Source organism: Alligator sinensis, unplaced genomic scaffold (assembly GCF_000455745.1).
Source record: "Alligator sinensis unplaced genomic scaffold, ASM45574v1 scaffold456_1, whole genome shotgun sequence".
In the NCBI taxonomy this organism is placed as follows: Eukaryota; Metazoa; Chordata; order Crocodylia; family Alligatoridae; genus Alligator; species Alligator sinensis.
The window spans coordinates 1,378,061-1,389,592 of NW_005842311.1; the positions used below are offsets into that span (position 1 = coordinate 1,378,061).

General features: G+C 37.3%; 1 protein-coding gene across 6 annotated transcripts in view; it reads right to left on the minus strand.

Annotated features, from left to right (window-relative positions):
* The window catches only part of EZH2 (enhancer of zeste 2 polycomb repressive complex 2 subunit), a 77,868-nt gene that overhangs the window by 12,352 nt on the left and 53,984 nt on the right, over positions 1 to 11,532 (minus strand). For all 6 annotated transcript variants that reach the window (XM_025209840.1, XM_025209841.1, XM_006028405.3 and 3 more), the window contains 4 exons: positions 6,800 to 6,891; positions 5,324 to 5,567; positions 4,343 to 4,512; positions 3,565 to 3,659 (listed from right to left, as the gene is read on the minus strand). In XM_025209840.1, coding sequence (XP_025065625.1) covers positions 3,565 to 3,659; positions 4,343 to 4,512; positions 5,324 to 5,567; positions 6,800 to 6,891 — 601 coding nt within the window. The remainder of the gene's footprint in view (positions 1 to 3,564; positions 3,660 to 4,342; positions 4,513 to 5,323; positions 5,568 to 6,799; positions 6,892 to 11,532) is intronic.

An 11,532-nucleotide genomic window follows, 5' to 3' on the forward strand; every position in this document is an offset into this window, starting at 1 on the left:
GTGTTGGTGTTGTTCCTCTGATGGTTGTTTTGTGACTGGGGAGCTTGTTCTTGGAGTAATTTGTTCCATTTCTTCTTTTTATGTAGGATGAATGCTGTAGAAAGTTTTTCATAGTCTCTTTGTATCCGCTGTATATTGTCAGGGAACATGCATGGTTTTCTATCTTTTAAGTTGTTGTAGTGTATGACAATTTCCTTCCTGAGTTGGTCTCTTTTGGAGTAGAGTAGGTGAAGTAGATGATTTCTAATTTTCTCTGACTCACTGACTCAGCTAAAAAATGAGGGCCCAGAAACAGCATTTTGAGACAAGGAATTAAAGGCATATTGGGACAATGAGTTCCACAGCTGGAGGTGTGAGGGAAGGGACGAGACACAGACTACAGATCAAATTAGGGTTTGAAGGAGAACAAGCTGGGCTAACGACATTCAATTATGCACCCCAATACTATAATGATGACCAGTAGTATATAGCCCTAAAGCAGAGTTATTAATATGGTAACTTTTAAGAAATGTACGACTTAGAAGGTAAAGCCTGCCTGGAAGAACTGCAAGTTTCCTCAGATGTTCTGTAGGGCTGATGTCTGAACTTTTACAATACTGGGACTGTAGTGAATAGTGGAAAAAAAAGATTTATTTCTTGAAAGTCTGTCTGCCCTCTATTCTTCCATTCTATCCAGCAACATAAGACAACAGTTTTGCTTCAACTACTAGGAAACAAGAAAGAGATGTCCATTAAAATGATGAATTCAACACGCAAGAAGCAGCAGGATTTTGTTTTTCTGCCATCAGCCAGGTTCTGCTTTTATACTCAACCGTTTCTTTAAATGTCCTTTATCTCTCTCCAGTGGGATGCAAAGTAATTTGTGCCAAGATTCAGCCATACTTTTTTCCAGACCACAGAATAAAGTTAATAAAAAAAACCAAGCAACCTGTGGGCAGATGCCATGAAAAAACCAAGCCCTGGAGGAGGACAAGAAAAAGTGAAATTCTTCTCAAGAACAACTGCCACAACGAAGAGGAATCAAGCAGGAAGACTACAAATTACAGCTGGTCCTTATCAATTCAAAAAAGGCAAGAGAAATTGGCAATTACTTGGAAACAGATGCACTAAATTCCTAATGACAAGAATGAACAACAAAAGTGCAGAGCTTTTCGCTCCTTCCAGTGTATGCTCATATATTCTTTTGAGGTTACAAAGTTCTCTCTTTAGCCAGTTTCTTATATTGCTCTCACACACCTCTCGTGTGAAAATAGATGCACGTATCAGACACTATATGACCTACAATGGAAACTTATGTTCAAAATCCAAATGAGTCACAGACAGTAACTATAGAACTAATATTCTAAATACTAATATTAATAGAGTGCAGTCAATATATACTTTTTCGTCCCCTCTTTATTTGAAGTTCTTTTGCCATTTGTAAAGCTCTCTACCAAGCAGTCCCCATGTTTCTTTGTCTGTATGTGGGTTGAGAATGCCCTTGTGTTTGACTTAAGCTGCTGCTTACATAGGAAGAAAAATACGTTACCCATTAAGTCTTTGACATAACTCAGTGTAGAATCAATTTTCCCTCCAATGTGATATAGTAAAAACATTAAAGCTGTTACAAAATTACCCATCATTAACACACATTATTATTGATACTGGCAAACAATCAGGAAAACCCCCCACTGGCATATAGTATTTTCAAGCCTTTTTTTTTAATGAAGTTGAAGTCTCCCAACCAACATTAATCTGTTGGTTAGTTGATATACAGTCTATTTCAGCTTCAAAAATGGTAACTGAGGCTATTGGTTTTGATTTTCAAACACCGTACAACAATATTTTAGAGCAGCGGTTTCAAATTCATCCAGCCCCACAGGACAGATGAGGGTCGCTGGGTGAGGCCTGTCCATCAGGGAGCTGTGTGCAGCACATGCCCCTAGCCAGTACTGTGCACCATGTGCAAAGCAAGCCCCAGAATACTCAGTACTCTGCTCCAAGGAGAGCAAGGTCTCTTCTAGCTTCTCACCAACTCTTTTTTTCCCCACCCAATGCCAGATGCCTATCCTACAAGTAGGCAGATTAAAAGTTAAAGCCCTGCAAAAGCTTCTCCACCACAATCAGGAGGTTTCACAAAGCATGAACATCAAGAAATAAGTGGGGAAAGCAGCCAGGACAACTGCAAGGAACAATAGTAAGAATGAATAAAGGGGAGGGGGAAAGCCCTGTTGGAGGGGTGTGTGCTTGGCATAAATTTTAGTTTATTTATCTTTATTTTTCTCTCAACCTTTTAGGACTACACAAAACTGTCTAATGCAGGACTGGCCAAGGGGCAGCCCACAGACCACATGCAGCATGTGGGCTCCTGCCCAGCTACCACTCCCCACATTACTCCTGTTGTGGCGATAGCTGAGGTCTCTGGGCTTCCCCTCCGCCTTCCATTTTCTGCCCCTGCCTCAGGATACCAAAGCTACATGCACGGCAGGAATACCAGGGTGCCCAGGGCAGGAAGGAAAGAAGCAATGTGTGCAGGAGCAGCAGATGGGAGCTAGCCACATAGCTTGCCTGGCTGGAGAATAGGGCTGCATGTGCAGCTGGGATAGAGCTGGGCTGCCAGGGGGGAAAGGGATGCCTGCATGGCAAGCAGCCTGCGCAGCATGTGGCTCTGGCATCCCAGAAGCCCTAGTCTAATGCAGACTTCTGTTAGTTATAAATTTTGGGACTAAAAAATTGTCTGCAGCAAAAAAGGTTATTCTGTAAAATAAATCAATGCAGCAGTGGGAAGAAGAAGGAAACATTTAAGAATTTTCTTCTCTCTGCATTTAAAAAATGTTTAAATTTAACCAACTTAGCTTTGAATCGACTTTCTGTTCCCAAGAGGAACTTCCTCATGGCTCTGCCTTTCACTTAATGCAAGAAAAGATAAGCTACCATCTGATCTTTGTTTTGCCCTGGAAATTTAGCAACCTACTGTTACGACTCTTTAATTGGAATACCTACCTAGTAAGCAAGTTAGGCTATTTGAGCATACATAGGTGGCAAGTAATTATTTATTTTTATTTTTTATTTTTAGAGGGAGGTTATATGCATCTTAATCTGCACGCATAGTAGGACTTAGTATTCATGTATGGCAAAGGATGTAATGGAATGTCAATAAAAGGAAACAATCTGCCATTAAAAAGTCAATATGTTTTGCTAATACGACCAATACATGCAACCACAACTTAAAAAATAACATTATAAATATAAAATAGTATAACCAATAGTCTTGGAGTATTGAGATTCTAACCCTAGCTTGAATTTACTAGCTTCAATACAACAGGACACTTTTAAGAGTCTGTTAACACTAACTTAGGTATTTATAAAAACAAATTGTTTTTGCTGTTGTTTTTAAAAGTAATACTTTTGATTGAGACCAAAGTAACTGAAAAATTGGACAAATCAGTTTCATATCTGTAGGTTTTGCTTTTCTGGGACAAAAAGGAGCTAGGGAAAAAATAAAAAGTTATGTTTTTTCTTCCAATGTTCTTGTTTACCACTGATTCATGTTTAACATCTACATTTATTTAGTAACAGATTTACCTGTGTTTCCTTTTCTTCTTTCTTGGAGGGGTATCAACATCTTCAGCAGGAGCTGGAGCAATAATACTAGATTCCTTTACTCTAAACTCATACACCTAACAAGAGATACCATAACATATCCACGATGAATCTCTCACTGGTAGAAAATGGCTCATTTTCTACTTTAAATGACTTCCTCCAACATTTTACAAATTGTATCCAATCATAAAATCACCTCCCTGTGTATCTAAAGGTATGCAAACAATTTACTGCAGGGTAGGGGTGGGTGGGGCTTTATCATAATACATCAGCTGCATTCCAATAATGGTCTCTGGGTATGCTCTTACCCTATGGTAAGTGGAAGCTTAACAGAAATAGCTTTCCCTTCTTTAACTGAAGACTAAGCTACCATGGATCTGCTTCGCTTGCCACAAGGTAACATCATGCACATGGGCACCTACTGCAGAACACCTAAAAAATATCAATAAAATCCCACCCCTTTTGCCTGATGGTAAATCGCTCATATGTCTATACCCTAAGACTTACTATATAATTTTAATTTCGGGTCATTTAAGAACAGGTATTTATGCAAAATTTAGATAAATACAATTCCAATAATATATTAAAGTCTCTAATGTTTACACGTTTGTGGAATTAACTTCAGATGACAGCATTCTCAGGAAAACCAATATAGTTAACAAATGTTCTTTAAGGAATGGAAATAGTATTGATGTTTTTCCCTCCAGTGTGGTAGAAAAATCACATGCTGCCATCTCAGTGAGCCTTTTCTACTTCTTACCTGCCTACACGTTTTGGTCCCAATTAACCTGGCAATTGCACAAAAGTTGTCATAGTAGGTGCCAATAAGAACTCTGAACATTGAGGCTTCTGCACCACTCCACTCCACATTCTCAGGAGGCTCAATATTTGGCTTCATCTTAATTGGTGTTTGACACCTAGAATTTGCTTCTGCAACAATCAAAAGATATCTATCAGTTTAAGCTGGTTTTACAATTTAACGCTTTCCATGAACCTTCAAAAATATCAAGTCATGGATTTAAGATATGAGAATGAAGTTCTGTTGTAAAGTATCTACAATATTTTTCCAGTGGAAAAACGCAACAAATTGAGAACCCTTCACATACCTATTTGAGAAACTACAGACAGATAGTGGAAAGAACTGAGACAGCAGTATAAAATAACTATTCTGAACTTTCATCATAGGACTCTGTGACAAAACTACTCATACGTAGTCTTCTAGTTCAAGGGTCAGGAACCTTTTCTCGGTGTGGGCTGCAAGTATGCGCCCCCTGGTGTGGCCAGCAGCCTGCAGCTGCCCTCACCACTGAACCCCAACTGCTCTGTAGCAACAGCAAGTACAGACACAACAGAGCAGTAGGCTCCACATTGAAGAGAAGCACTGTGGAGAGAATGGGCAGCATAATGCAGCCCTGTGCCACCGAGCACTTCCAGATAGACTTGACCTTCATGGGTTGGATCTGACCTCTTTGCAGACCAGATCTCATCCAGAGCCATTTGTTGCCAATCCCTGATCAGTAAAAAGCCCACTTAGATTTAAAATACATAGGTTTTAAAGCTGGTTTGCAATGCTCTGAGCCCTCCTCAAAACTGCACTTTTAAGTTGTACATTTGACTCTTAACATTATCATTTCCTGACTACCAAGTCTGTATGCAACAATCACACATTCCAATGAAATATTTCATTATGCATTATTTAACATGTTTGCAGCTCCTTTATTAAAACATTATTCAGCCTTACCAGAGGAGCTGGATGTTTCATCTTTCTTCTCCTCCTCCTCTTTATCATTATTTTCACCTCCAGTTTCAGTTCCAGCCTCCCGGTCACTATCAGTGTCCTTTGATTCCAGCACATTTATTGTTGGTGTGCTGGGTCTACTGGTGTTGTTATTTGGAAGTCTTCCCCTTCGGCGACCACCTGGGCGCTTTGGTGGTGTTTTAATACGCTCAGCAGTGAGTGCGGCTGCAAACTCCTTCGCCCCTTCCTATGTAAAACAACACTAGAGTTTTCAGATCATGAATTTGAAATATTTTAAATTTGTGGGTAGAAAAAAAAAAAGATGGGAATGAATGCTGAATTACTCCAGGCCCAAGTATGCATTATTCTACATTAATATGCATTTTACAATTTTAAACTTCAGCTAAAATGTTCACTTTTTTATTCATGTATATATTTTTATCTAGGATGCTTTTGCAATTCTATTCCAACACAGGCTCATTGAAAATATGAAGGTTATCATTAGTAGAACATATTTAGGAGACCTAATTTTATTTTGTTTTCCCTTTATCCAAACAAATGAAAAATAATTTGAGGGAAGAACAATATTTTCCTGCGCAAATTCCACTATGAACAAGAGATGCTAGGAACTATCAGAACATAATGACTAAAAGTGTTCTAATTTTACACAGCTCTACTTGTGCTAGTTGTCTTTGAAGTGGCATGGAATCTAAGAATGTATTTTAAATGATTTCTAGATTACAGAATTACATTTGGGTTATTCTGTTGAACAGCTAACCTGAGAAAGGTGTAAAGAATGGAATGGAAACTTAATCAACTTAGGGCTGATACAGTCCAAAAGCAGATGGCACTGTTTTCGCCACATTAGCTTCATCAGGATGCAAAGACTGGGAAACCTCTCTGTTGATGAAACAGTGTCTCCAGTTTAGAATTTAAAATTAAATGAAAAATAATTTAAATTATGCCCCCCCGCTGCTATCCCATAAACAGCTGAAGTCACACATGAGTAGGGAAACTAAGGTTTGGATGCAACACCATTACAGGGAAAGCTATATGTACTGTCAAAGATGCCTTTTTTTTTTTTTTTTTTTTTTTTTTTTTTTAAATCTGAGCCTAACATTGCGCATCTTATGCAGGTAAAAGAAATTCAATTTCCCAATATGGAGTTACTAGTCCTTGATGCTAACACCCTTACTCTCACAAAAAAAAATACCGTGAAACATTTGACTGAAAGAAATCTTCCACACCCCAAGGAATTACATTGAGTTACTGCGTATACTTACATGTCCATACTGCAGGGGTAATGGTATTTATGCACAGATAGTAATCCTAAAGTCACCCTTTATGCAATTGGAAAACTGTCAATTAGTTGCACCAAATAAAAGAATTTTTCCCGTGATTCATATCCAAGTATACATGGACACAGAGCAAGGGAAAAAAAAAAATCTCCCAACCCTGCAATCAAAGAAATTATCTTACCAGATGCTGATAACAGTGCGGTCCACAAGGTTTATTATCTATTGCTGTTTCTGTATTCTTCCGCTTGTAAGTGTTAGGAGTTGCATGGAATGCTGTCAAATAAAAACATTACAAGCGAGTCATAAAACAAACAAACAACAAATAAAATAAATAAAAGGGTCTCTCGCTCAGTTTCGTCTAAGATTGAAACCAGACCAAGTACCAGACCTTTAACATGGCAATACTGGTAATAGGCAGGGGAGAAATTAAGTGATATTTAATTTGTTATTCAAAGAAAGAAGCCAAGAAAGCAGGTAAATAAAACTTTAGAAAGCTAAGTGTAAGTACTTATTCAGATCAGTATCATAATGTAGACTATTATTCTTCTCTCTCCTATAAGCATTTTTTTTTTTTGAGGGGGAGAGATGCAGCAGTTTATACCACTAGCATCATTTTCATTCTGGGATTATTTTTATAAACATACATTTTACATCCAGTACAAAGACCAGGACTGATCATAGCTAATACCTACAGAGTCAATTCTTATTTGGTCCGTCTTTGGAAAGACAGTGGACTCATTTTGCCATTCACATTAAGCCTCCTTTACATTACTCATAGGGTGAAGGCATCTTACTTTAAAAAAAAAAAAGCATCCAAGGATTCACACTGAACTTCAGTGGGACATCTTAACAGCTATACAAAAGATAACCTCAAAGTAGCTACCCCACACACACTTTTAGACATCCAGACTTCCATGTTTTTGCTGTTAATCAACTAATTAGGGATGAAAAACTTGTGCAGAGACAGTCAATAGAACCCAGGGTCCTAAGTTGTTTAGAGGCTTTTTAAAATTTCTCTCACAGGTTTCCACATTGCTCTTATTCCGATAGTGCTCTAATACTCAAAGAATAAAATGGACAGACATTTCCACTTTTTTTTTTCCAAGGAGGAAATAAAATACCACTTTCAAAGTCTACTTTCTATATCATAGCAAGCAGCAAGGAGTATACACCTTTTGTTATGGTTCACTTTTATTATTTTAAGAGACAGGTCATATTCATTTGTTCAAAACATACTTAGCTCTCTTGACCACAGATCAGGGTCACCATGGGAGCATAATCTAGATGAGCTTCCAAGCTAATACCTTTCTGTACTAACTGTGTCAAAACTAAACAAAAAAACAGAAAGGAAAATGAAATCAACTCCTTGTCCGAGATACTCAGTGAAAGAGGAAAAACTGGTAAAAAACAGATCTCTTGTTTTTGTTTCCAATGGATTATTATAAAGATTAAGGAAAATAAATGTTTACAGAAATGTTTAAGATGATGTCATTATTAGTATGATATCTACCCTGAATTCAGAGTGCTCTGTTACCCCCCCCCCCAAAAAAAAATAAATCATTTTCTTAAAAGTCAATACTTATATAAAATTAACCATAAGGTAGAAAGCTAATAAATCCCACCTGTGATCCTACTTATAGCCTAGAGTGAGAATCAAACTCTTAGAGGATCATTAATCTCTATTTAGAATCTAACATACATAAATATTTATTATTAGAGCAATTAAAATAATTACCACTATAATCTTTTACAGGTTTGCTGCATTAAGTAACAGCAGTATGTACATTTCCCTCTATCCTTAGAATAGGAACACTTTAGTAACATTAACTGTTCTTTCTTAAAAGTAATTAAGATTTAACAAACAGCCACTATGCATAAACAAGATTTGTGCTCAAGTCCCAATGGTAAACAATTTAATTCTGTAGTGCAAATGTTATACTTCAATTGCATAACACAGAAGATAACATTCATTTTGTTATAATATTACATACAGAAAAGAAGTTTAAACTTTCCACAATTTCAAGACAACCAAAGCACTAAACATACTTGACCAACCAGCTAGTATAAACTGATGTAGCACTACTGACTGCATGTGAAGACACTATTAACCAGTGGTTCTCAACCTTTTTTGGGGAGAGGCGGGATGACTCATGGCACCCCATATTAGACTCAAGGCACCCGTCACAATCCCAGCTCTTAGCCTTCACTTGTTTCTTCTCTACAGCAACCGAAAAATTGCTCTGTTCTAAAGAACTCAGAAAAAGCATAGCTAGTCAGAATGTTTTTGACACTATATAAAGGGACTATATGAAATCTCTGGGTATATCTTGTGAACCATGTGTAGGTGTTTCCATATCTAACAGTGTTAATAGTGCGCAGTATCCTGTGACACCAGTATCATGATTAAAAATCATTGCTATGGACACAGCAAGTTGCACCAATTTACATTGGCTGGCAAGCTGGTCTGTTTAAAATGAGAACTGCTTAGGTATCTTTTAAACTGTCAGCCCAAAAGAATTTGCAGTTATTGTTTCCTTGTTCCATTTTAAAACAAATAATATCCAGTGGCAGAGTAGCCAATACATAGTATTACCACACTGACCCAAAAAAAGGGCAGGCAGGGGAAGAGATGCTATTCATGATTCTCAGATTCTGTTCCTAGCTATTAGTTTTGTATTGTTCTACAAACTTCACAAAATAAATCACAAGTCTAAGAAACTTTAATTCTTAAACATCCTAAAAATCTTCACATTCCCTCTGACAATGCTAGTTGTAAAGTGCTTACTGTAAGAAGCCACAAACTTGTTAAATAATTCCTTATGAAATATTTCATTGGAATGTGATTGTTACATACAGCCTCAAGTCAGGAAATGAAAATGTTAATAGTTGAACATACAACTTAAAAGGGGATAGAATTTAAGTATGCATATGAACATAATTAGAAAATTATCTCTGATTATACATCTCATGCAACTTTAGATGCATATAGTCATTATCATAATCCAGAGGAGCTTAACCCTGTCTCCCACTGTATGTACCCAGTGGCATCCCCCTGGGTCTTGAAATTTGGCAGAGGGGGGAAAACAGGCAATTAACAATGCCACCCCTACCCTGCTGCCAAATTTCCAAGCCCCACGTGAGCAGACTGGACCCAGGTCAGGGCACACCTACACTATGAACCAAATCCAGCCTGTGAAAAGGATACTACATATTTAATAGGTGTTCAGAAGTTTAATCAATTAATAAAAGTGCTTAAAACCTTTCAGAGATAAAAAAAAAATTAAGTGCAGATTGACGTGAAGCTGTATCTGATCAAATAATTTTGTACTCTTCTTTTTAAAGAAATTATATGCCTTTTATTTGAAAACATTGCCATTTGCCCATTTGGCACCCACAATATATAGGCAAGTACAAAAGGAGTACAGCTACAAACAGAAAATCAGTTAGCGTAATTTGTGAGTTACTGTTAAAAGCAACTTTACACGTCTTTTTCGTCTACGTAAGAGATTTACACATACGCGTGCACACACACACACTTCAATTGTTCAGATGTCACATAGATAAAATACACAAAGAAACTTTACAAATCTGAAGATTCAACATCATCACTTTTGTTCATTTCTTTTCAGCTTTTAAAAGAAACGAAAGGGAGCAGGAAAACAGAAAGCAACGAAGTCTTGGAAAAGCTTTAAAATTTTCAGTGCTCAAGAAAAAAAGACTTATTTTCTCTTCATACCCAAAAGAAGATGGCTTTGCAGTAAAATGAGAACACAGCTGGGACCAAAGCTTGCAGTTTACCAGACTACAGCAATCTGCAGAAGTCAAAACTACTTTTGTTATATGTATTAGTTTCACACGGAGACATTTCTATTATAACAGCTTTTGGGTGGAGTTATATTTGTCCTCAAATTTGCCAATTTTTTTTTCCTGGTCAGCAGAAAAGCAAAAAAATTAAGAGGCTGCCATTTAATTTGTAACAGAACACAGCGAGGCACGCCAATATTCTAACACCCAGCACCACAAAGTTCACAAAAATAAGATTTGGAGATACACATACATTCATACATACATACTTCAAAACACTGCACCTGAAGAATTTAGTCTGTATCTATCAAGCAAAACAGCAGGGAGTATTTTGTCCTTAGTTTGTTTTAAAAGGGATGAAAAAGGTAAATTTGTCCAATCGGGTGTATCAACTTTTTGAAAACTGTTTTTTCTTCAGTGAAAAGGGCTTCTGCCCTCCCTCTCCTCACCCCACCCCCTCCAAAAGTGGAAGACTTTACAGATAGTTTCCTAAAAAATAAAATCAAACTTTGGATTCACATTTCTTCTAGAAATTCATTTTATAGCCAAGTCCTTTCAAACCAAAAAAGTTTCGTCTGTAGCTCTCATGCTTCATCCTGGGATTTATGATCTGTATCATCCCCAACAGGCTCAATCCTCAAGATTTCACTGAACCCTAATGATTTTACAATGTCCAAGCACATACGTAACATTTTAACTTGGAATGTACTTTTAATCCATAATAAACTATTTTGGAAATTCTCCCTACCTAATAATTTTCCTTCTAATATTCTTTGCAAGCCCAGATGCTTAGATATAAATTCCTCACTACCAACACTGGATGTGAATAGACTGACCACTTATAATGATTTCATAGGGCAAGGTTAGAGGATTCAGCTGAACCATGGTAACAATTCCATTACTCCACAATAATTTACCACCTGTTTCATTCATGAGTAAAATTACTGCAATTTAGCAGTGGGCAGAACACAGTTGCAGAAGATCAACTGATACATGCCTGCAGCAGTAAGTCACCTACCTGTCCCTGTCTCCATTTGTCTGGTCTCAGACAACTGAACCATATTCTTTACAAATAAATTCTTACAGCTCTTACAGCTCTGGTTCCTTCAA